This window comes from Protopterus annectens, chromosome 8.part1, assembly GCF_019279795.1.
Source record: "Protopterus annectens isolate FY-2018-M chromosome 8.part1, PAN1.0, whole genome shotgun sequence".
Lineage (NCBI taxonomy): Eukaryota > Metazoa > Chordata > Ceratodontiformes > Protopteridae > Protopterus > Protopterus annectens.
In genome coordinates this window covers 386706943-386733377 of record NC_056742.1, presented here as the reverse complement: position 1 = coordinate 386733377, position 26435 = coordinate 386706943, and the positions used below count along the sequence as shown (strand labels likewise).

The 26435-nt window shown below is 42.3% G+C and overlaps 1 protein-coding gene across 1 annotated transcript in view; it reads right to left on the bottom strand.

Moving 5' to 3' along the window:
- Nucleotides 1–26435, bottom strand: part of DHODH (dihydroorotate dehydrogenase (quinone)) — a 414606-nt gene that overhangs the window by 177987 nt on the left and 210184 nt on the right. Inside the window, exon 4 of the mRNA XM_044081957.1 lies at nt 7075–7157. Within this exon, the coding sequence (XP_043937892.1) occupies nt 7075–7157 (83 nt within the window). The remainder of the gene's footprint in view (nt 1–7074; nt 7158–26435) is intronic.

Below are 26435 nucleotides of genomic sequence, written 5' to 3'. Positions count from 1 at the left end.
GGAAACCAATGCTGTCTTTGCCAAACCAGCAAGATTTTGGGGAGTCCTGTTCTAGCTTGAAAAGGACAACCCTCAGTATGAGAGGAAGAGGAGGGAAGGCAGAGAAGCATCCCCTTCCAAGAAAAAGATAAGGCATCCACCTTCCACTTCAGAGGACTTGGGATACCAGTGCAAAAGAGAAAGTTATCTGTTAGGAGGAGCAAGACATCTGTTGAAGAACCTTGGGACAGTAGAAAGGCTAAAGGCAAAGCAGAGAACTGAAAATGCAGAGAGACAGAAAAACAAATTTCCTGAAAAGCAGATGAACAAGGATGTGAAGACAGGCATTGCTGAGGTTCAGAGTGACCAGGAAAGCCTGAGGAAGAAGAAGAGGAAACAGAATCTGAAGAGAGAGAATTCAAAAAGAAGGGATCTTCAGAAAGGTGTTGAGATGAGAAAGGTCCAGAATGGGCCTCCAAGTGCCTTCTTTCCTGGGAACCAAAAACATTCTGGGATAAAATCCCTTCCCCCATTGAGGAGAAGAAACTGCTTTGATGGTGCTTTGAGACAGAATGCCCTGAAGAACCTCCAGAAAAAAGAGCAACTGTTCCTGAGGTGGCTGAGGAATATCTCGAGAGGAAAGAAATGATTTCCACACCATAAAGTATTCCTGACGAATGATGGACAGAACACAAGAGTCCTGAATGATCCTTAACCCACTTATAAGACAGGAAGAGACAAAGGAACGTGACCTAGAGTGGAAGGATGAAAATGGATAGAACCTGGTTTGTCTGGAAAAGGAGGTTTCTGAGTAGTAGGAGTCTGAGTAGACTTAGCAGGAGGGGTCAGTCTAAAACCCTTTACACCTTTGGGAGGAGGGCGAGACCATCTACAGATAAAGGTGGGATTAAAAGGATAATTTCCCTGAAATTTAGGGATAGGAGAAAGAAAAATAGATTTAAATTCCTGCAAGGCCTTGCCCTCTTCCTGCAGGGACTTAAAAAGCTCAGCAGCTGCAGAACCAGAGAGATTTTTATTATCAAGAGAAGCCTTCATCAATTTAGCTTTACTATCATCAAGTAAAGGTTGGAGGCAAAGCAAAGACTAACGCCTCAACACAGAACCAAAGGCAGCAGCCCTAGAAGAAGCATCAGCTCCATCATAACTACATTTAATAGAATAAGGGGCCACATGAGAATAACCCAACAAACAGAGGGCCAAATTTTTTCCCTCAGAATTTGGAAGGTCAGATATAACCTGACTGGCCTGAGAAAGAAGAGCTAAGACATCCCTGGTAATATGGGTCTGATAATTAAATGGCCCAAAAGGCCAGAGTAGCAACTGAATACACCTTTTAGCCCAGCTGTTCCATGGCTCTGCTGTCCTTGTCAGAAAGAAGCAAGTTAGAAGAAGGCAACAGTTTGGAAGGTTTGTCAGAAAAGACAACCGAGGGTTCAGCAGAAAGGCATTTGTAAAGAAATTTGCAATCATCAGGCACCTTATAAACCTATCAGGCTTTTTAGGGGCTGGAGGCTGGGAATCAGGAGCATGAGAAGCTACTGAAAAAGTGTTTACCAGGGCAGACAGAACCAGAAGGACAGCATAGAGCTTATGAGACTCCATTTGGAGAAGTTCAGGACACCTCTTCTGGATGTCAGAAACCAGAGTACAGTCCCATTTAAAAAAGTCCATCATACGAGAGATAGTATCCCCAAAAGGAAGAATCCGGACTGTTGAAGTCCTCCTCCTCAGAACCGTAGTCCAATGGAGAAGGACTCAGAAAAGATTAAGCCAAGGACTCTTCCACAGAGTCCAATTTTTCATCAAAAGATTCCTGCTCCCTAGGCCTCTGGTGTAGATGACTGGGGGGAGAACAGAAACTTCCTGGGGGCTTCAAAGCCATCAGTGCATTAAAAAATCCCCTGTGTAAAATCCTGCCATTCACACTGGGGATCCTTAGGAACAGGAGAAATATGCTTTGTTTTCTGCTTCATTTTCAAAGGGACGTCAGCCCTAAAGACCTTAGGAGGTTTGGATCCTTGTCAATACTCAATCAACATAGTGGGAATCTCCTCCCAAACAAGAATCTGGTCCCCCATCAACCATTCACAATGGACATCTGCAGAGCCTCAGAGGATGTGCAAGAAGCAGGATCCATGCTGCCCCTCCAAAACGGTTGCAGCAGAGGAATCTGCTGGAACAAGTGGAGAATACTCCAGGCTTTCAACAGCCTCAAAAGAGACGTCCAAGGGAGGCAGTAGAGCAGCCGAATCCAACCTGACTTTTTTGTTCTTCTTGGCAGACTGCTGACCCTCAGGACTGGATGATTCTGCCAGCTCACCTTGCACCAACAACTTAAGACGCTGCTTTTCTAGGTAACTAGATAGACAAGGAGGAGAGACTACTACCAACTGTCTTGGAGACAAATGCTTGACAAATTGAGCATGAAGTATGGTCATGAGAAGCATTGAAGTAAAACAAACACTGCTCATCATGGGTCCTTATGGAGAATCTGTCTCCTACACTGAAATTTCCCCTTTCTGGATAACATGTAAACTCGCAACCAAAAGAAAAAAAAAAAAAAAACAAGAAAAGAAAACCCCAACGGGAAACTTATCGGAAAACAGCTTGGTAACCAGCAGAAACAAAACAGCGTTCAGACAGACTATTGAAGATGGCATTCAGACTGGCGGTGAAGTTGTTCTGAGGTATGTACATCAGCTTTATGCCCTATGCTGTGAGCAGGGACCATAAGTGTAATGTGCAATGACCTTAAAATCCTGAGGCTTTGGTATACTGGTCAGACGTTAAGCTGCCCTGGACAGGGAATCCCTTTAGTGAAGAACATTGCAGCAGTGATATGAAGGACATCATTTTCTACAACAAATGCAGATATTCCGCTGCCAACTATACTTAGGTTATTTTAGGCATACAGGTAATGGAAAGGCAGTATGACAAATTTCTAAGTGCCATTTCATATTTTTCTCTACGAGTATTCCAAATGCTGGAAAATATTACATTCAGGGACAAATTTTTCTCTACGAGTATTCCAAATGCTGGAAAATATTACATTTAGGGACATATAGTAGTTTTAGTTCTCATAAGCAGCACATTTTTATGTACTACATATTTGTCTGAGAAGTAAAGAGAAAATGTACACCTTTGCTGTGAAATGAATACAATGACACGTAATAGATAGAAGAGAAAAGTCAAACCTTGGGTTGTGTCTTTACTCTGTTCATAAAATAAACTCCAAGTTACATTTATACACGTGTCTATATTATTCCATTGAAAGCTTAGGTTGTCGAATGTCTAAACATCAACACCTAAGCATCGAAACCTAAAAATCATGAACGGTCATTCTTTCCTCAGGAAAGGATTCGCTAGGCCTTTGCAAAATAAAATAAACTTCTGAACCCAAACATAATGGGGAGCTTTGCCCCCCACACCTCACTAAATACACCAACTCCAAGATCGCTCTACACTGGGGAAAGGGCAAATCCCTGATAACGGCCAAGGAAAGAATTTGCGTATGTGGCCGTTTACGATTTTAAAGTTTCGAGACTTGGGTATCAATAATTAGGCATTCGACAACCTAAAACTGTCAAACATATAATAGGAACCCTTTATACACAGATGGTCTCAGAAGATGCCCCTTCTGAAAAGGTGCATCTCCTTAGATTCTGAGAGTATCATAATGGTCCACAATATGCCATGATTTTTCAATCACAGATTCCAACCCCCCACCAAATATTCACAGTATCACTGACAATCCAGGTCAGCAGCTGCTTAAATGTGATCAGATGCAGTCTCAGTAGCTCAACAGGTAGCACACTAACGTTTGGTGCAGAAGGCTATGGGTTCTACACCACACCAGGTAGATACATTTTCCAATACAAGCACTGTAGTGTACTCACAGAGGGTGCTGCACTCCTGATTGTGTCTTTCTTTGGATGAGACCTTAAATTAAGACTCATCTGCCTGAGTCACTGGTAGCTCAGGAGGATGTAAAAGATTGAACAGCATGTACAAAAAAGAATAGGAGAAGTTCTCCACTACCATGTCCAGATTTCCTTGGATCTCCCCTAAAGAGAGGCCACTGGCCTAGTGAGACTAACTTAATCAAAGTGCAAATAAATAAGTGACAGCAGTGATGAATCAAATTCATAAACATATTGCCCAAAAAAAAAAAAAAACATTTTTGATTGGGTGTACTTTTATTGTTTTGCTGTGATAAAAGGAAAGAGATTCTGACCACAGATCTGCATTGCAGCTAACTTCAAACACAGAAACACACCCTTTGAAAAGCCAGATCAGTAATCACCTGTTTTATGTATAGCCTGCTTCTGCATCCCCTCCAAATAACCACTTTTGCTGACAGGGTGCATCTCAGATGTTTGACTATTATAAAGTTAACAAATTATGGCTACAGTGTTACATATCAACTTGCTCAACACAAAACCACACGCACTGCCTCTTAGTAAGCACACCAACATGTCTGCTGCTGTTATTCAGACTGCCACTCCAGCTGCTGAAGTACGATCACTTCCTCTTTGGGTACATCTCTCATAGCCAATTGTAATCAGGTAACAGAAATAATGGTTACTGTAATCTTTATCAGTTTGCTGCTCTCACATACATGCAATATCCTACCTCAACAATATTAATGTTTTCAAACAGGTAACTTTATGCTCAGCATTCATACACAGACTTCCTCCTCACTCCACCAAAAAAATTCCTTTCTGACTATACACTGTTTTAATGTTAACTGCATCAACCAAAATAAAAGCTAAAAGAATGAAATTCATTTTGTTTTGCTAACACACACACACACTTCTCTCTAGCAAGACAAAGCTACACATGTTTAACACTGGCTGTCTTTCTTTCACACACCAACTCTGCACTCCCATAAAAATACCCAATTTCTCTCTCTACACACCATGGATATTTGAATGGAATTAAGTAAAAAAAACACAATGGGCAAGTTAAGGTATTATTTTTTTCACACAGACACAAATTCCCAGACAAGCCATAGCAACAACTAGGCCCCTGTGACCATATAACCATTCTTTCCTTTCATACACATTATTATCACTATCAAAATAATCATAAATGCCTGAATATAATCAATAAAAATAAACAATGGCCACAGTCACATGTATCAACTTGTTTCTCTCATACAGGAACAGCCTCTCCCTGATAAGCCATACAGATAATGCTCAACGGAGATTACACATTTGTCCTTCACGCTCACACCCAACCTGCCTCCTGGTCATCAAAAAATAATTGGTTTCTGACTTTGAATGTTATCAGCTGAATGAAATAATGACCATAGGATCATATTTCAGTTTGTTTCACTCAAACAGGCATTTCCCCCATTGAACATGCCACACTGACCATTTCACTGTGAACGAGTAATTTTCTACTTTGTTTTCAAACACAGTATGCCCACCACAAAAATAATGACTAACTGTGGACATCACGGATGCTTGACAATGATCATTACCTCCTTCTTGTAGACCATTTGCTCTGGATAGTGAGCAATAATTTCAACTACTTTTAAGACAAAATTGTATTTATTTATTAATTCATTTATGTTTTGGTTGACTGGATTAGTTCCACTAGACTAGTAACCACTTTGCAGGGGTGACCTAGGGTGGTATTTATACAATAAGAAATTTGGCCAGGGCATCGGGGAACTTCAAATCTTTGACAGGTACCATGGGATCTTTTACAGCCACCCGAGCTATCACCATCTCAAGTTGACAGGACCTTTGTTTAAATGCATCATCTGAAGGACAACAGACGAGTGTGGCCAGAGCATCCTTGTTATGTTGCACTGCAAGGTTAGCAATCTATTTACCTGGTGTGGGAACAGAACCCAAAGTTTTCAAAGGCAGAGTGTGCTATCCATTGCACCATTAACACTGATGGTAAACCATATGATCATTGTTATGGGCAATGTAGGTTATCACTGCCCACAGAGTTTCTCTGGTGTTTTGCCATTATCAATTATTTTTAAATACCTCCTAAAGAAAATTGTCCCTGAAGATCAAAATCTGCTCCCTAAGGTAAATGCTAGGAAGGTGACATAGTAACATGCTACAGACTGGCTAGCCATGGCCTGCTGCAATGAGGGGGAGAATATAATAAGGCATGCTAATAAAATATGACAACTCACTTCCATAATGCATTTTCATTCTTTTATTAACCTTAAAGTAATTATTTCATTTGGGCAGCACAGTGGCACAGTGAGCAGCACTACCACCTCACAGCACGAAGTTTGCTGGTTTGGTTCTTGGCTGGGGAGTCTGTGTGGAATCTGCAAATCTGTGTGTTTGCATGGGTCTTCTGCAGGAAGTTCAGCTTCTTCACATATTCCAAAGACAAGTGTTAGGTGGATTAGCGACTTTAAACTATTCATTGATGCACAAATGTGTGTGTGAGTGAGTGAGTGAGACATGGAAAAAAGGCCTGGCAATCTATTTCCCATTCCCTACTTGCTTAATAAACTCTGTGGATGGGGGTGGCTGTTTATAGGATTGTTCTAGAAGTCGTAAGCTACTCAACATCACTAGATGGATGGAATTGTTTTAGTAGTTAAATATCTGTGGTAACTGCATCACCCATAAGTCAAATTGATGGTAGGAAGTAAACTTTATTTCACATTTTTAGTTTAAAAAAAAAGACAAGTAAAATAGCATTATCCTGGCACCGAATGTTCTGAATACTTTCGCAGATGCTGAGAAAACTCAACACTCAATGTTAAGATGATAACTGGCTTGAATCCTATGCTTAAAAGTTTCACAAAGTTCAGTGTTTGCGCAGTATTTACACTGGCACTTTATTTCATGTTTGTCTGTTTTCAGCCATCTGAATTCAGTCTTTTAGTATCAGCAAAATAAATCTTTGAAAGGGACCTTAAGAAAAAGTTCCTCTGTATAATGCGACTATGTATGGACCTCTGTACACTGAAAATAAACCATGAAACTAAATGCATTTTGGGCACCACATCATGCTAAATGTGGACTGCATAAAACTACATAAGCCAACATCATATCATACTCTTCAAGTAAGGTACTTTCCTGATTTTACCTTTGGTCAACTCGACTTGAATTGCTTTCCTTGCTTCGAGTCTCTTCTGTACAACAGCATGCCCATGGCTGTTAAATCCATATCTGCAGCAATAAAAAGTTAAAAATCATATATAGTTTCAAATATGCTATGTTTGCATTCTTTTCATTCTTGAAGGCAACTACACGGTTTTTAAGCTGTCTCCTGTAACATGGCTAACATGGCTGACAAAATGAACACTGAAATGTGTAAGCAGCAAGATTCTGTGCGTATGGTACAGATGTTAAACATTTAGGGGTACTATTATTCAGGCAGAAGTCCAAAAGATAAATGGCTTGCAGAAATATATGCCTCCTACAAAATCAAGTGCCTTACTGTACTTATAAAATGTACATCTGCAGCTTAAGTGCAAATTATGTAGCTTAGACAGCACTGGATACTGAATCTGAACATCAAGTAGTACTTCTGCCAGTGTTTAACTTGCTTCTAAAGAAATGTGGAGATTACTGTCTAGAACATAGAAAGGACTACAAGTAATTCAGAATGTTATCCACAGAAATGTGCCCTTCTTAATTTTAATTTCAAAATCCCAGCAAGGGAAAAACTTCAAGAGTATGTAGCCTCAAAGTTGAAATGTGCTTTGCTCAGCTGAAATCTGAACTTTTTTCAGTTGATGGGTAGCATCTGCATCTTGGGGTAGGGCATTATTTGCTACATTACAAGAAAATGAGGATGCATCTCAGTTTCAAGTCACTGGATGTTCATTTGATAAATAATGTCAGAACAAAATAACCATTTGTGACACAAGTGTCTAGTCTCAATGCAAGCACTCATTCTTGGTGTGGTGTGGCTCCAGGTTGGTGTACTCCTATAGTTGGTAAGGTGCAATTAGGCCTCAAATTACTGAAAATACTTAGTGAGACTTTAGAAATGGACCATAACTCATTCTGAACTGATACATCTGCAGTTCTGCTTTAGGCCTTTATATGTACATACTGTAAATAGTTTTTACTTTGTTAATATTTTGTCTTAGAATGAGAATACTATTGTCATTTGTTGTTTCTTATTTTTCATGGAAAAGTTAATAAAATACTTGGAAAAAAACAAATTAAATGCAGTTATGAGTACAAAAAACGAAAGCCATGTGTCATAGTCAATGCTGATACATGGAGCAAGCTATGCACTTAAAAAAAAAAGTAAAGACCTGGACCTCAGTGACCGGGTACTTACAACAAAATGCTGGACGGCCAAAGGTTTAGTTCTTTGACAAGTCATAGCTAGATGTAAGAATCAGAGATGGGCAAGTATTGTGGCAACATACCGCCATGGCTCCTTTCAGGGTCTGACAAGGCTGCATCGGGCTTATTCAGGAATACAGAGGATGACTGGGTTTGCCTGACCATAGACAGGAAAAGCACAGACTACATCCCAGGTGGACAAGTTCAGTAGTTATGCTGAGCACCTGCTGGAAGAAGAATAACGAGGTGGAATATACTTGCCTCATTGACAGGAGGAGAAGGTGCGAAGGGACACTGGCTAAAAAGCACAGGCTGCACTGTAGAGCAGCAGCCATTTACAGGACATTTCACCACACAGGTGGGGATGTTTTGCCCTCTCAATTTCACTGCACATCCCTGCCTTAATTCAGGAGGTAGGACCTGGAGTGGAAAAACTCCCAGTGAGTCACAGTATGACAACTTCTTGCCTGGCCCCAACTCACTTGTGCTCATGCTTGCGCACTCCCATTATAACCTATACATTGTGAACTGATGCCAGCCTGTGTAGTGCGCTCCCATAAAGTGAGCTCTTCTCAAGGTGGGTCATAATGACACTGCTGAGGCAGGACTATTAGAGGCCAACAGTACAGGAAGTCCGATGTCTCTGATGGTGGCAAGAAAAAGAGAAAATATATATGGTGGCTTAGATCGGGACATGGAAAATGTGGAACAGGAAATAAGGATGTCTAATGAGTACCACAAAAGGCAGGAACCACCAACTGATTCATCTTTATACTTAAACGAATGGCCTGAAAATACCACTGTCTACACTGTATGTGGACTATAATGATCGATTAATATGAAATATTTTCTGTTTTAAATAAAAATTCATGAAAGGAGAAGGATTCATTCCTTGGCTTCTTCCAAACAACCAGTGAAAAAGTCTTGCATTCGAGAAATGCTTGCCTCTAAAGAATGGATTCTGATTCACTAGCATATTGGTCAAGCAACCTTCCCTCTAGTTCATGTTTCATCTAATGGCCTAGCAGACAGGGGTGCATACAATTTGCAGAAAACGAAATGTCAAGCGATAGAAATAAAACTATCCACATTTCTCACTAACTACAAAATTACAACTCTGGTGATGCCATGTTGGCTCCTACAGAAAGACTTCACAACAGCTGAGATTTACTTTGATATACTTTTAACAGGCTGAAGCAAAAAAATCTCACACTGACAATAACAAACAAAAATGATAAATTTTCACCAGGGACAAAGTTGTGTGTGAAGCTAAAGCTATGATCCGAAACAGATTCCAGGACAAAATGAGCATTTTTCAGGTCATGTGCTTCATATACTGATGGTCAAGTGTATAGGTTCATAGGTTTGTACTAGGTTAGCTGCTCTTCTGGGTCCTTTTAAGCTTAAACGCAGAGAATCACACCCCATACATCAGGTAAACACCCTAATCATTATGGCAGTCCCAAACCCCCTAAATTTTTCCTATGAGTAGAAGATGATACACCACATTTGTTCAGGAAGCTATACATGCTCGATATTGCAGCCACATACATTCAGGAAGCTATACATGCCTGACACTGCAGCCACATACACAAGTTCACCACTGTGAAATTTTATCCCTCCACCTATCTAGTTACACATTCTAGAGGACTGAGGATTACTTGCAATCGCCAAAGGAAAAGTATATAAGGGGGTGTTGTCACGGACACAACTGTACATAACAGTACACACAGTCACATTAGTTAACCAAGGTTGGATTCAAGCTCACTACCTCTTTAATTATATAATACATAGAACATACAATTGGCTGCCAGCACCACAGAAGAATTCTAAACAATGCAGTACAAAAATAATTCAATAACTTTGCAGAACTGCAATCTTCCCCACTACATAACAGCAAGAAAGCTACACACATGGTCAATTTACATAAAGCACCAATGGACCACACAAGACCGCAAAGCACCAATGGACCACACAAGACCACATCGTCCAAGTGTAATATTCACCACAAAATAAACATGCTTTCTAATGCCATTCAGTGTTCTTTTTACTGTATTCAGAATCCAGGTAGTGTAGGTAAAGGAGGGGAATTACCGTATTCATGAAGTCATTTGCATGCTGAGCTCAATACTATGGAAATAACCTAGCATCACCTTGTATCATTTGCTGCATCTCTAGTTACCACACAAGCACTTTGGGCTACACAAAATATGTGTACTATTTTTTTTAAAGCATTTCAAAGTGACTGTAGGCCAAGTACAACCTAAAAACATAAGGTGTGTATGCCCCTCTTCAGACTGCTATTCAGAACACTAGATGTACCTTATTATATAAGAATGCAAAAAGAAAAATCCATGGTATCCCTCAAAGTCTTACAAAACTCACTATGCAAGCTATACTGGGTCAAAAACCAGCCAAGCAGAAACTTCGCAGTGTGGAGGGTTTGTGGTTTCTTAATTAATAAAGTTTTGATTAGTAGATTAGCCTTAATAAACTGTTCTTATTTGTCTCTAGCTTTTAAGTTTCAGTTCTAATGTAGACACTTTATGAAACAGTCTTTGAGATGCATGCCTTTTACTTACTCAGGATAGCAGCACTTGTTGCAGGTGAACACTGGTCTGTGTATTGAAATAAGAGAAAAGCACAGATGTGTAATATCTTGCCATAACAGTAGGTGTCCTACTTCTCAATATTGCAGTACGTTTTATACTTGGGTTATCCTGCCAAGGATAGACTAACATCTGGTCAGCCTACCAAAGCCTTTACACCTTGCTGACGTCATACATCAGATGCATGTCTGAACGGCAGGGCATACCATGTGAAGTACAGGGCAACAGAAAAAAAAAAAGTGTGTGTGTGTGTGTGTGGGGGGGGGGGGGGGGGGCACCAAATACAACAGTGAAAAGTAGGACATCTACTGTTATGGTAAGATCTTTCACAACTGTGCCAAGTCCTTCCTTATGACTGCTGCAGTATTCCTCAACAGAGTGCAAAATCTACTGAAAAGCATGGCAGGAGGAAGGCTGTGAAGAACCCTCTGCAAACCTAAGGATAGCCCTGGCAAATCCTGCCCTGGCCCTGCAAATGACATCCAACTTACGTTTGGTACAAGTCTGAACAGTAGACCAAGCAGCAGCTTCCAGGATGGATCTAGTATCCAGACCTTGAAAAACAGCACCAGAAGAGGCAACAGCCCTGGCAGAAAGAGCAAGGACATAACAGGACAGCAGCCTGCAATGAAAAGAATAACAAAAATAGATGGTGTTGAGTGATGCAGGATAGATGGTCGGCTTAGACACTGCCAACCCCAAATTTTTGTCAGGAAAGGGGAAAAAAGTTGCTCAGATTTTCTTATACCTTTTGCCTTATCCATGTAATCTGTAAGCAGTCTATGCCAGTCCAAGGTGTGTAGTACCTTCTCACAAGCAGACATTAGGGAAGAAAAAAAGATGGGAAGATGAAATTCAAGGACAAATCATTAACCACGTTTAGCACAAAAGAAGGATTACTATTAAGACATGCCTTGTCCTTGTGAAAAAACTAAAAAACAGGAACCATCATGAGGGCTTGAAGTTCAGAAACTATCCTGTCAGAAGTAAGAGCCACCAACACTGCAGTCTTCCAAGTACAATGTTGGAGGGAAGAAAGGCAGATTTAAAAAACGGCAGAGTCAATTTTTCAACAACAAAATTAAGGTTCCAAAAAGGGGAAGGCTATGTTTTCTTGGGGGCTTAGTATGAAGGACACATTTTAGGAAGTGCTTGAATTCAAAACTAGAAACCAAAGGAGGAATGAAATGGCAGACCGGCAGAAGTAGCTGACAAATTAACTTTAAACAGAGGAATATACCAACAGTACTGAGCAGCTCACACAAATAAGAGAAGACCATAGGGATCCCCCTCTCAGAAAAAGGATCATGGCCATGTTTGAGACACCAAATAGAAAATATCTCTCATTTAGCCACACAGGATTTTCTAGCTGTGGATTTTTCTTGCCTTCTGCAAAACCTGAAGCACATCCTCAGAAAAGTGGTGAGAGGGTTTTGATTCCTTTAGGAACCAAAGTGCCAGATGAAGTGTGGACAAGGGAGGGTGATGGAGAGTACCCCTTGTCTTGTGTAAGAAGATCCATTCTGTGTAGCAACTTATGGCGATTGCCCCTGGCCAGGTGAAAAAAAGGAGAAGCCAGTACTGCCTGGGCCAAAAGGGAGTCGCCAGCAAGATTTTGGGTGCATCCCACATGATCTTGTGGGAGACTCTGTGGATTACAAGAAGAGGGGGATAGGATTACAAAAACATCCCCTTCCAAGAGAAGAGCTTGGCATCCACTTTCCAAGCCAGTGGACACTGTCTGTTCAGAGGGGATGCAAAAAGATCTACTTGAGAAGTACCCCACTGATGAGCAATGCCCAGAAACATCTCTTGGTGAAGCATCCATTCGTGAGGATGTGTCCTGGACCTGAACGGAGAGTCTGCCACTAGACTGTGCTCTGAAGGGATGCAAAATGCCTGAAGAACAAAGTGATGGCAGATGTCAAAATCCCATGCCTGAAGTGCCACCCTGCAAAGAAAATGACTCTGCACCTCCTAACAGTGATAAGAAGCATCCATGTACAGCTCTTGAGTAGGAAGAGGAACCTGAATAGGTAGACTGGGATTTAAGAAGATCTGCTAAATCCAGTTAGAGTTTGAGACAGGGTAAAGGAGGGACTGGAAACTACAGAGGCTGCAGTGTTACGGTCAAAAAACCTTTGGGCAGCACTGAAATTTCATGTGGAGTTTGGCAAAAGGAACCATGGGAAAGGTAGATGCCATGAACCCCAGGGCTTGGAGAAATTCCCTTGCAGAAGAACTGGAAGAGGAAGAAGAGACAGAAAATAATTAGTCAAGGCAAGAATCTTGGGAGGCAGACAAGAAGCCAACATATTGGATGGTCTGAATCCTGCAACCCAAAAACACATGGTCCCACGAGGGAGTCAGCAGTGACATTTTGAGACTGAGTGAATCCCACACTAAAGCAGCAGCAGCATAGTGAAATGTAGATTCTGAAGTAGAATAGCCGATGGGGACTTGAATCAAAAGGTCTTCCAGATAAGGCAATATCTGGCTTCCCTGTAGTTCATAGGTTCATAGTTTAGCACTAAGCTAACTGCCCTTGCGAGCCATTTTAAGCCTAGCCAATTATCCCTTGTGAGACTCAAACCCTACACCTTGTGTTTGCAAGGCAAACACCTTAGCCATTAAGCCACCCTCTGCAAAAAGCTACCACTGGGGCCAGTCACTTGGTAAATACCACTAGAGCTGTAGAAACACCAAAAGGCAAAGCAAAATAACTGATAGTAAAAGGGAGAAACAGAGAAATGCAAATACCTCCTGAAAGGAGAGGATGAATAGGAATATGAAGTTAAGTGTCCTTCAAATCCAAGGAGACCAGAAAAGCCTAGGGAAGGAAAAGAGGAAAGAGTCTGAAAAGAAACATCCTAAAGGAATGACCTTTGTGAAAGGTTTTTGAGATAACACAGGTCTAGAATGGGCCTTCTCAGCCCCTCCTTCCTGAGAACCAGAAACATTCTGGAATGAAAACCTGTCCCCTGTTGAGACATGAGAACAGGCTGTATGCTTTCCTGTTCCACCAGAGGAAAATGAGGAGGCTGGCAAGCAGGAGGTTGAGGGAGACCAAAAATGGGGGAAGGGACTTCCAAGTCATGAAATAAAACTGTGTTGGATGATGGAATGAGCCCACGTGTCCGTGGTTATCTGTTGGATGGAATGAGCCCACATGTCCGTGGTTATCTGTTGGATGGAATGAGCTCACGTGTCCATGGTTATCTGTTAGATGGAATGAGCTCACATGTCCGTGGTTATCTGTTGGATGGAATGAGCCAACGTGTCCATGGTTATCTATTGCCAAACATGGAAGGAAAGGAGTAGCTTGAAGGAGAAAGGAATCTGGCTGAGGGGTAGGGGACGCTGGATTTTTTTAAGAGGTGAGGGGGGAAGATGGATTTTTATTAAGAGGCGGCTAAATTTTGGGGCAGGTAGACTCAGCCATGATACCATCAGTCAGCAATTTTAGCCATTGTTTTCTCTCTAAATTTATCTGGAGAAACAGACAAACAACTGCAGAGTGTATTAGGGACAAACGTCTGATCCATATCAAACTGAGTATGATCATGTATAGCACCCAAACAAAAAAGGCTCTTGGTGTCCATCTTTATGGGGAATCTGCCTCCTACACTCATATCTTCCATTCCTGGATGACATGAACACAAAGTATGAGAAGGAAAAGAAAAAGGAAGGGACCCCAATCGGGCACTTATCAGTATTAGGCAAAGTAGAAGAACCATCTGGGTGAAGGGCATACAGACCAAAGTCAGCAGTAGTGTTCAGACTGGCAGCAACGTTCGGAGGACTAGGCATCCATATGTCACATATGCATCTAATGCCTTGTGCGCAGGGAATACATCTGAACTACAATGCGCAGAAGGTGTAAAGACTTTGGTACACTGGCTGGACACTAGACTACCCTTGGCATGACATCCCAAGTATAAAGATTACAGAAACAACGATAAGGAAGGACATCTTAGACTCTGTAAATATACTATTTTGTTTGTGCAGCCATATTACACATACATACACACACACATGCATAAATTACATAAAAATATACATGCATGTGTGTGTGTGTGTGTGTGTGTATATATATATATATATATATATATATATATATATACACACACATATATATATATATATATACATACATACACACACACAATGTATGTATATATATATATATACATACATACACACACACATGTATGTATATATATATATATATATATATACACACACATGTATGTATATATATATATATATATATATATATATATATATATATATATATATACACATATATATACACATATATATATATATAATCTGAGGGGGAAGAGTGAGAGGGTCAGGGGGTGTAGGGCACAGCTCCCACATCAGGGATACAAAAAGACTATACCCCCTTCCCTCAAGAAAAACACTTTCTAAACTAACGGCCAGTCATGAGTACTACTTGATCACTTAAGCGAGTTACTGACACTCGAGACGTTCATACACTTTTGAGATGGGCAGACCTTGTAGCACAGCTTCCTATACATGCCCTGTTTATGTTCACAGGTCTTTTCAGCGTTGTGGCTGTTGGTGTGCACACACCAAGAGAGAAAAAGAAGAGAGGAGAGAAAGGAGGATTTTTGGACTAAGTATTTTTTGTTTATTTCTGTTTATTTTTTAAGTTTTTCTGAATTTTTTTCTGTTTTGTCTTTGTTAAATTTGGTATTAGCAAATTAGAGCACAACTGACACTGTTTACCTAGTGCTTGTTTTTTGCACTGTAAACTTGCACTTATTTTTAAAATTTTCTTTTTTCTTGCAATGCATCTGTCTTGTGCCTAGCACTCCTGTGTGGGTGTATTTATGCCATGTTTGTAACTGTCTGATATCTGTTAACCTCTGTTATCTAAAAAAAAAAAAAAAAAAAAAAATTCACTTTTCTGAGATTTTCAAGTTCAGTTAAAAATCAGTTTCAGGAACTGTTTGTTTCTTTCTGGAGGGTTTTTTTTGCTTGCCAGGCAAATTTTGCTCTGTTGAAAAGGAAAGCAGTTGATTCATTGCAGCCTGCCTGAAAAGAATTACTACTGTTACCTGCCTGTGTGGGAGTGGTTACTGACTTGAAACTGTAAACAACATTATGCTTTAGGGTTTGTGATACAGCCTGGTTAAGTAACAGCATCTGTCCTGCAGTCCTAGCTAAAATGCTTCAAGTACAGTTGTGTACACTTACCATAAATGTAGATGTTCGAGTGTATTCACTGTTGCAGTCATTACATTTGGGTTATCCTGCTGGCAGGTTGCCCTCAGTGGGCCTGAATTCCAAAGTCTTGGGTCCTGCATCGGTTGCTGTCGCCTCCTCCCTGATGTCAGGTCGTCAGGGGTATAAAAGATGCAGCCAACGCCATTTTATTCAATTTTTCTTGCCCCAGATGTCAGGTGCCCCCAAAAGGGTAGGCTAAAATTACGTAAATAAAACATACATGCACCAAAAATAAGCTTTACCTTCCTCTATAAGCAAATACACCACCTAGGTTGTATAGATTAGAGAAGTAAAGATAAGTTCCAGCAAAAATAAGGGGGATGGTGGGTGGGTAACCTGAACTGCAACAGTGAATACACACGAATAGCTACATTTATGGTAAGTGTACAGAACTGCATTATGTTCTTTGTGTTTCACTGCTGCAGTCATTACATTTGGGTTGAGTCCCAAAGCTATGGTTGGGGGGGCTGGAGCTAAACAGCATTAGGAGCGGCCAAGAGGCCCTGCAGAACTGCAGTGGCAAAGCCTGCCCTTATTTTTTGAGTAAAGAGGCAGATTGTAATGCTTTGTAAAGGTATGCACTGAACTCCCAAGTAGCAGCCTCTAAAATGTCTTTGGTTGGTACTCCCCTGAGAAAGGCTGCAGAAGTGGCTGCAGCTCTGGCTGAATGTGGCCTAATGCCCTTAAGCACTGCTTTGCCATGCTGTGAGTAGCAGAAACGAATGCAGTGACCTATCCACTTTGAAATAGTCTGCTTGGAGATAGCCATTCCTTGTAATGCTGTGGCATATGCCACTAGTAATTGTTCTGTCTTTCTGAAAACTTTAGTTTTGTCCAAGTAGAATCTAAGTTGTCTGTGTACGTCCAAAGAATACAGAATTTTCTCCCCCTTGTTCTGTGGATTTGGATAAAAAGTTGGCAAATGAATTGCTTGGTTAAGGGCTACACTGGATACCACCTTAGGCATAAATGTAGGGATTGTTCTCAGAGACCCTGTCTGGATAAAAAATTATAAAGGGTTCCACAGCCACGAGAGCCTGTAGCCCTGAAACTCGTCTTGCAGAAGTTATTGCTAGGAGCAGAGCTGTTTTCCAAGATAAGAACTTTATATCCACAGTAGCACCTGACTCAAAAGGAGGTAAGGTGAGTTTTTCCAAGACATAATTGATGTCCCATGCAGGTATTAGCGTTCTCTTTGGGAGGCCTTAAGTTTTTGGCTCCTCTGAGGTACTGCCTTAATAAAGGACGAGAAAAAAAGAGTGGTGGCTCTGTATTGTAATGAGCCGAAATGGCAGAGGCATGGATTTTAATTGATGAAAAAGATAGGCATCTCAGTTAAGTATTGCAAAATCTTTGGAATATTTGGGACAGCTGTATCAGTTCCTTGAGCTTGGTTCCAAGCGCAAAATCTCTTCCATTTCCCAGCATAGTATTTTCTAATATTAGGCCTTCTGGCTTCTAAAATGATATCCGTCACAGCTTTGCTGAGAGGTGTGGTTTGTATGGCTACATTATCCGCCATGCTGTCAGGTTTAGGGTCCTGAGTTGGCTGTGCAGAATCTGATTGTTTTGCTGGGACAGTAGATGAGGTATTTGAGGTAAGGTCCAGGCTGGGCATTGGGACAAGTCCTTAAGATCGGACACCAGTACTGGCATGGCCAGTCTGGGGCAATCAGAATCATTTTTGGTTTCTCCTGCCTGACCTTTAGGAGTACCTTGGGGAGGAGAGGCAGGGGAGGAGAGGAATATACTGACAGGTTTGTCTAGTTGAAAGATAAGGCGTCCACTTTCCAAGCTTGTCTGTGATAAGTCCTTGTGCAGAATCTTTTAAGTTGATTGTTTTGAGGGGAGGCAAATAGATCTATGTCCGGGCTTCCCCAATTCTTTGTTATCATGCTGAAGACTTGGGGATCCAGGTGCCACTCGTGGGGATCCATGAGGTTTTCTGCTTAGTTCGTCTGCCAGAGTATTTTCCTTTCCTGGCAGGAATTGTGCCTGCAGATGAACTTGGTAAGTCAATGCTGTGTCCCATAAAGCCATGGCTAGTCTGCACAGGGGATAAGAATGAGTACCCCCCTGCTTATGTACCACATGACCGTGGTGTTGTTCGTCTTCATCAGTAGTTGTCCCGGAAAAAGTAGGTCATTGAAGGCTGTCAGGGCATTTTGAACAGCTAGCATCTCTTTTTGACTGATATGTAGATGGTTTTGGTTTGTGGACCAGGTGCCCTGAATGCCTCTTCCTGCCATGTGTGTCCCCCACGCATAATCTGATGCATCCGTCGTTAGGCTCTGCCTGGCTGGGGGTAGTGTGAATGGCTGTCCCTTGTTTTGGTGACCAGCCTTTTCCCACCATCTAAACTCCTGTTGCAGGCAGGGAATTAGAGTAATCCTTGTTTCCAGAGACTGTGGCAATGCTGTGTCCAGACACTTTTTAGGTACCATTGAATTTTCCTCATATGCAGTCTTGCATATGGAATTAGTAAGATGCAGGATGCCATGAAGCCCAAAGCCTGCAGAATTTGTCTTGCAGATAACTGGGCCTTTGTTGCCATTCCCTTGAAATAGGTAGTCAGTTGCCTTTGTCTGGAGTGAGATAAGCCATCTGGGCATTTGTATTTAAGTTTGCACCCAGGAATATGATCTCTTGAGAGGGTAGTAGCTTTGATTTCTTTTTGTTGACTGTGTACCCTAGGCATGTTAAAAGTCTTATCACAAACGTCAGATGCTGTAGTAGAATGTCCTTGTTCTCTGCTTGTATGAGGCAGTCGTCCAAGTTAAGGATATATTTGTATTCCTCTTTGCCTGCAATAAGCAATTACTGGTGCCAGGCACATTGTAAAGACTCTGGGCGCAGTAGATAAGCCAAAGGGCAATGCAGATAATTGGTAATGCTTTGAGCCAACCTTGAATCTGAGGTATCTTCTGCATGATTGCCTGACTGGGACATGCAGGTATGCAGCTTTTAGGTCTAAAGTTACGAGCCAAGCCTTGCTGCCCAGGATGGGCAGAAGCTGCTGTAAGGTCAACATCTTGAACTGTGGTATATCCAGGAAAGTGTTTAGAATAGATAGGTCCAGTATTGGTCTCCATGCTTTGTCCTTTCTGGGTACCAAGAACAGTCTTAAGTAAAATCCTTGTCCCTGCTCTTGCTGTGGTACTTGTTGAATAGCCCTTATGTCCATGAGAGCTGCGACTTGTTTTTGAGCCTCTGCCCATTGATTTTTTGTCAGGTCTGGCCAACCGTTTGCCCTTGGCAGGGTATGGAAATGAAACTTGTAGCCTTGTGACACTGTCTAGAACCCATTTGTCCTGGGTTATAATGTGCCAATTTTGAGAAAACAGTGCTAGTTTTCCCCCTAAGGGTGCTGCCAGAAGATAAGTGCTTGGCACAGGCAGGGGGACGTCACTGGGACTGTTTCCTGTATGTTTGTGATTTGTCCTCTCCACCTTTGGAGGTAGAAGCATTCCACTGCTTAGACCTGTAGGATCCTTGCGGCTGTGATCTGCCTCTAGGGCATCTGGATCTGCCCCTTTGAGGTCTGTCTGAGACAGGAAAAGACCAATTCTTTGTAGGCCAGTGTCTGCTAAATCTAGGTGGCAGTACCTGTAAGAAATCCTTGACCTTTTGCATAGATTTAGCTTTGTCCTCCACTTTGTTTAACACCTCTTCTGCCTTAACACCCAAAAAAGGTATCATGTTGTAAAGGAGCATCTAATAATTTTGCTTTAACATGGTCAGGCAGATTTTGTTCGTTTAACCAAGCATGCCTCCTAATGACAGTACCCGTAACAGCGGCCCTGCAGGAGGCCTCCAGAGAATCAAACCCACATTGCAAAGTATGCTTTCCAACTTGTTCAGCTGCATGCAATAAATCCTGCATTTCTTTGTTTTCTGCACATTCAGAATTTGTCATCATTTTCTGTTTAAGCAGTGTCATGATATATTGCTGATATTTGAGCATATGAAACTGGCAATTTAAGGCCCTTATAGCCAAAGTAGCAGGTGTAAACCTTTTTTCCCCATCTATCCAGAGCCCTAGAATCCCTGTCAGAGGGGGTAGGATCTTTTTGCAGTAGAAGCCTTGACCCCCTTTTGGACCCTGAGAAATAGTTTCTCGGTCTGCAGTAGGGTTTTTGAAAAGGAATTTATGAGAGTCAGGGACCCTGTAGTATCTGTCCGGCTTAACAGGAGCTGAAGGTAGAGAGTCAGGGGTCAGACTAGACTCCGAGAACACAATCTACAATGTCCAACACAGGTGGAATAGCTAGAGGCCTGTGTTGAAGTAGTAAAAGGAAGCCTCTGAGCCTTTTCTTAGATTCTGAAAAATCTTGGCTCTCCCAGTGGAAGTGCTCCCTCATGGTATGCAAGGTTTCCCTAAAACAGTAGTCCTCAGGAGGAGAAGCTGAAGGAATTGATTCTTCAGCATCAGAATCCTCATGGGGGGAAGGGAATATTCCTGATCAGAAGAGGAATCAGAAGAAATGGAAACCTGATCTGAAGATTCATAGCTCTTGCCTAGGCCTCTTATCAGGAGGGGGATGGGAACCCCTGATCAAGGTAATTAAGTCTTCGGCCATTTTGAGCATCTGTTTTTTGGGCATGGAGGCCTATCCTTGTGACTGGTGAACTTGTTTCTTTGCCTTTAAAGGTGTTTTAGTCTTTGAAGTCAGTTTAATATATAATTGTTTAGGTCTGAATACACCCTCAGAAGCTGATGCCTGCTTAGCGGCTCCGGACCCATCTGAGGGAATAATCTCAGAGGCTCCAATACCTTGAGTTTCCTGCGGCCTGGCCAACTCCATGTGGGAGTCGGTAGTGGTTTGCGACTCTAAAGTAGCGGGCGTCTGGGGCTGCGAAGACGCCTCACTGAGAACCAGCAAACCGGCGACTTGCTTAGGAGAAGCTTCGTCGTCAGTTTTGGACCTCGGTTGCTTGTTTTGTTCTTTTTCTTTGTGTTTTTTTGTGAACTCTGGTAGTCAGATGGCTATCCGACGACATTGTATAATTAAATTTTCGCCCAAAATAGCTTAATGCAAAATCGTACCGACGCTTAATAGTGCGTTGGTTAAATGTAGCACAAAACCAACAACTAGCAATGTCGTTGTCAGGGCCTAGGCAAGGAATGCAGTAAGAATGAAAGTCCTTATGACCTTTTTGCTTCCCACAAGAAATACAATTATTAACTTTTTCTGACATCGGTCTGGAGCAAGAAAAAAGTTTCCCCAACGGTGTACTTAGCTTTTAATGAAGACTTCAGATCTGAAACTCGAACACGAAAATCTCAGGAGTCGGCCGACCGGCACTTGCGAACTGCTTCTGGCACCGCGTGGCAAGAAAGACTGAATAAAATGGCGTCGGCTACATCTTTTATACCCCTGACGACCTGACATCAGGGAAGAGGCGACAGCAACCGACGCAGGACCCAAGACTTTGGAATTCATGCCGACTGAGGGCAACCTGCCAGCAGAATAACCCAAATGTAATGACTGCAACAGTGAAACACTAAGAAAATCTGAGCAACAGCTGAGATGTGCAGTGCCTTTCATTGATAATGGAAAAGTACAATTTTGTACCTACCATAAATGTAGATGTTCGAGTGCTAATACAGCTGCAGTCATAACAGATGGGGTTCTCCTGGGTCCTCGAATTCCAAAGACTAGGTCCGGCATTGGTTGTCATCGCTTCTTCCCTGACGTCAGTGCGCCAGGGGTATAAAATAATCAGCAGACGCCATTTTCTTCAGTTTTTCTTACCCCAGATGTCAGGTGCCCCCAGAAGGAAGGCAATACATAAATTTGTGTGATAAAGCAATGCAATATAATAAAAATACAGTAGTGCAAGCAAATACATCAAGAATGAATACCCCAATCAGGTAGCATGAGGAGGTGTTAGCCAATAGGCCTGTCCCAAGAGGGGAAGGAGGGAGGGAAACCTGGACTGCAGCTGTATTAGAACTCGAACATCTACATTTATGGTAGGTACAAAACTGTACTATGTTCATCGTGCATACAGCTGCAGTCATAACAGATGGGTAGAATCCCAAAGCTAAGAAAGGGGTGGTAGGCACAAGGTGGAACTAGGAGGAGCCAGAATGCCCTGCAACACTGCAGTGGCAAAGCCCGCTCTAGATTTGGAGTATAATGGAAGGTGGTAGTGCTTGGAGAAGGTATGCACAGAACTCCAAGTGGCTGTTTCCAAAATATCTTTGGTAGGAACTCCTCTGAGAAAAGCTGCAGAGGTAGCCGTGGCCCTTGTGGAGTGAGATCTGATGCCTGTAGGTACAGTTTTGCCATGAAAAGAATAGCAAAAGCGTATGCAGTGGGCTATCCATTTTGAGATAGTCTGTTTGGAAATTGGCTTTCCTTGAGCTCCTATAGCATAGGACACAAAGAGCTGTTCTCATTTCCTGAAAGGCTTTGTTCTGTCCAAATAATAACGCAGTTGTCTGTGGATGTCCAAGGAATGTAGTAATCTCTCCCCTTTGTTTTGAGGATTAGGATAAAAGGTAGGTAAGTGTATAGCCTGATTCAAAGCTACCCTGGATACCACTTTTGGCATAAAGGACGGGTTGGTTCGTAAGGAAACTCTGTCCTGATGGAAGATGATGAAATGCTGCACAGCCATGAGAGCTTGTAGTTCCGATACCCTACGAGCTAAGGCAATAGCCAGAAGGAAAGCTGTTTTCCAGGACAAATATTGCAAATCTGATGAGGCAGCTGGCTCAAAAGGAGGCAAGGTCAGCTTTTCTAGAATGAAATTGAGATCCCAAGCAGGTATTGGTTGTTTCCTTGGGGGTTTTAGATTCTTAGTCCCTCTGAGGAACTGTCTTAAGAGGGGATGAGAGAATAAGGGTGGATCAGTGTTGTATTCTGCAGAAATGGCTGAGGCATGGATTTTGATGGAGGAGAAAGAAAGTCCACTGCTTAGCAGCTCAGCTAGATACTGTAATATTTGAGGTAAATTCAGTTTTCCAGGATCCTGGCCCTTTTTCGCATTCCAGACACAAAACCGTTTCCATTTTGCAGAGTAAGCTTTTCTAGTAGACGGCCTTCTGACCTCCAAAATGACATCCTGCACCTCCTTGGAGAGTAGGGTCTGTTGTGATGCTAAGGAATCTTCCATGCGGCTAGATTGAGTTTTTAGCTGACTGTGAAGAGTTTTGAAGCTGTGCTGAGTCAGAAGAAGAGGCATTAGAGGCAGGGTCCATGGTGGGGAATGCGTCAGGCTCCTCAAGAGTGGGTACTAGTGTTGTCTTGGCCAGTCTGGAGCAATGAGAATCATCTTTGGTCTGTCTGCTCTGGTTTGTAATAGAACTTTGGGCAGCAGAGGAAGAGGTGGGAAGGCATAAACTGTCATTGATGTCCAACTGAAAGAGAGAGCGTCCACTCTCCAGGCTTTTGGATGAAAAATCCTTCAGCAGAATTTTGTCAATTGGTGATTTTCGTGGGAGGCAAAGAGATCTATGTCTGGCCTTCCCCATGCTTGAATTATCTCTGTAAAAACTTGAGGATGCAACTTCCATTCGTGTGGATCTGTCATATTTCTGCTTAGGTTGTCTGCCAGCGTGTTTTCCTTGCCTGGCAAGTACTGTGCTTGTAGTTCGATTTGTAAGTCCAGGGCCATGTTCCAAAGTGACATGGCCAGTCTGCATAGGGGGTATGAATGGGTTCCTCCCTGTTTGTTTATGTACCACATTACTGTGGTGCTGTCCGTCTTATCAATAGTTGACCTGGTTGCAGGAGGTCTTTGAAAGCTATAATAGCATTTATTACTGCTAGCATTTCCTTTTGATTGATGTGTAGGTGCTTTTCTTTTTGGGACCATTTGCCCTGAATGCACCGATCTGTCAGTCTGTTGTGATGACTTGATTTGCTTGAGGCTTGCTGAATGGGAGACCAGTGTTTGTTTGGCATGCTTGAGCCCACCACAGAAATTCCTTTTGAAGACATGGAATTAGTGGTATTATTGTTTCCAGACTGTGGCTGTGTTGAGACCATAGGTTTTTCAGGTACCATTGAAGTTTCCTCATATGCAGCTTTGCACATGGGATTAGTAAGATGCAAGATGCCATGAATCCCAGAGCCTGCAGGATTTTCCTTGCAGTCAGCCTGGTGCAATTTGCTAGTGTTCTGAAGTATTGAGTTAGTTGCCACTGCTTCTCTGGCGTGAGGTAGGCCATCTGGGTGTTTGTGTCCAAGTTGGCACCCAGGAAAATTATTTTCCGAGAGGGTATTAGCCTCGATTTATTTTTCTTGACCGTGTATCCCAGAGAATTCAACAACATTATTACGGAAGCCAGATGTTTCAGAAGAATGTGCTTGCTGTCCGCTTGGATCAGGCAGTCGTCCAAATAGGGGTATATTTGTATCCCTTGAAGTCTGCAGTAGGCAATTACTGATGCCAGGCATTTCATGAATACTCTTGGTGCAGTAGATAAGCCAAAGGGCAATGCAGAGAATTGATAATGGGTTGAACCTGCAAGAAATCTGAGGTATCTTCTGCAATTTTGTCTGATTGGGACATGCAGGTATGCCTCCTTGAGGTCCAATGTTACCAGCCAAGACTCCTTGCCCAGCATGGGAAGAAGCTGCTGTAGAGTGAGCATCTTGAATTTTGATGCAGTAGAAATGTGTTTAGGATGGATAGGTCCAAAATAGGTCTCCAATCTTTTCCCTTCCTTGGTACCAGGAATAGTCTGGAATAAAAACCTTGACCTTGTTCATGCGTAGGTACCTCTTGAATAGCTTTCATGTCTATGAGATCTGAAATTTGTCTTTGTGCCTCTGCCCTTTGATTGTGTGGCAGGTTTGGCATGCCTCTCATTTTTGGAAGGGTGTGAAAATGGAATCTGTAGCCTCTGTTTATAATGTCCAGGATCCATTTGTCTTTTGTGACAATATGCCAATTTTTTGAAAATAATGCCAGTTTTCCACCTAATGGTGCTGCCATTTGAGTCTTGCTTGGCATGCAAAGGGGAAATTCATTAGGCTTGCTTTCTGAATGGTTGCGAGTTATCCTCACCACCTCTTTGTGTAGGAGCTTGCCATTGTCTGCCTCTAAACGATCCTTGGGATTGCCCTCTGCCCCTCGGGCGCCTGTATCTACCTCTTTGGGGTCTGTCTGTGGCTGGAAAGGACCAATTGGCCAATTTCTACAGAAACGTGGGGGTTGTACCTGTAGAAAATCTTTCACTGTTTGCACTGATTTAGCCTTTTCCTCCATTTTCCTTAATACCTCCTCAGCATTAGCACCAAATAATACATCCTTTTGTAGAGGGGCATCTAGTAATTTAGCTTTGACATGATCTGGTAAGGTTTGTTCCCTGAGCCAGGCATGCCTATGTATGACTGATCCTGTAACAGCAGCTCTACATGAGGCCTCTAGAGCATCAAAACCACATTGTAAGGTATGTTTACCCACTTGTTCTGCACTATGCATCAAATCCTGCAACTCCTTCAAGTCTGGTTGTTCAGGTTGTGACATTTTACTTCTCAATTGTGATAACAAAAACTGTTGGTACTTTAGCATATGGAACTGACAGTTTAATGCCCTCATGGTTAAGGTGGCGAGGTATATACCTTTTTCCCCACCTTTCTAAGAATCTGGAATCTCTCGGAAGGTAATGGATTTTTAGCAGTGGAGGCCTTAATTCCCTTGGGGCCCTGTGAGATAGTTTCTGGGTCAGCAGCATGGCTTTTGTATAGAAATTGGTGTGAGTCAGGAACCCTGTAGTACCTGTCAGGCTTGACTGGAGCTGGAGGTAGAGAATCCGGGTTAAGGCAGGCCACACATCATCTAGTATGTCCAAGACAGGAGGTATAGCTAGAGGCCTGTGCTGAGGTAGCAAGAGAAATTCCCTAAGCCTTTTCTTGGAATCTGAATAATCTTGGCCTTCCCAGTGGAAGTGTTCCCTTAAGGTATGCAAAGTTTCCCCAAATGAGTAATCCTCTGGGGGGGATACAGAGGGAATTGACTCCTCTGCATCAGAGTCTTCAAAAGGGGATTAAGAATGTTCCTGTTCATCAGACTGCTCTGATATAATGGAGCCCTGATCAGAGGAGGGGGATTCTTCCTCCACTCTGAGCCTTTTGTCCGGGGGGGGGTTGAGAACCCCTGATAAGAGTAATTAGATCCTCAGCCATCTTAAGCATCTGTTTTTTAGGCATGGGGCCTGGAGATGGGCCCTGTGTAGCTTGTCTTTTAGAATGCATGGCTGCTTTAGACTTAGTGTAAGCCTTGATGGAAAAAGAAGTGGAAGGTCTGAAGACACCTTGAG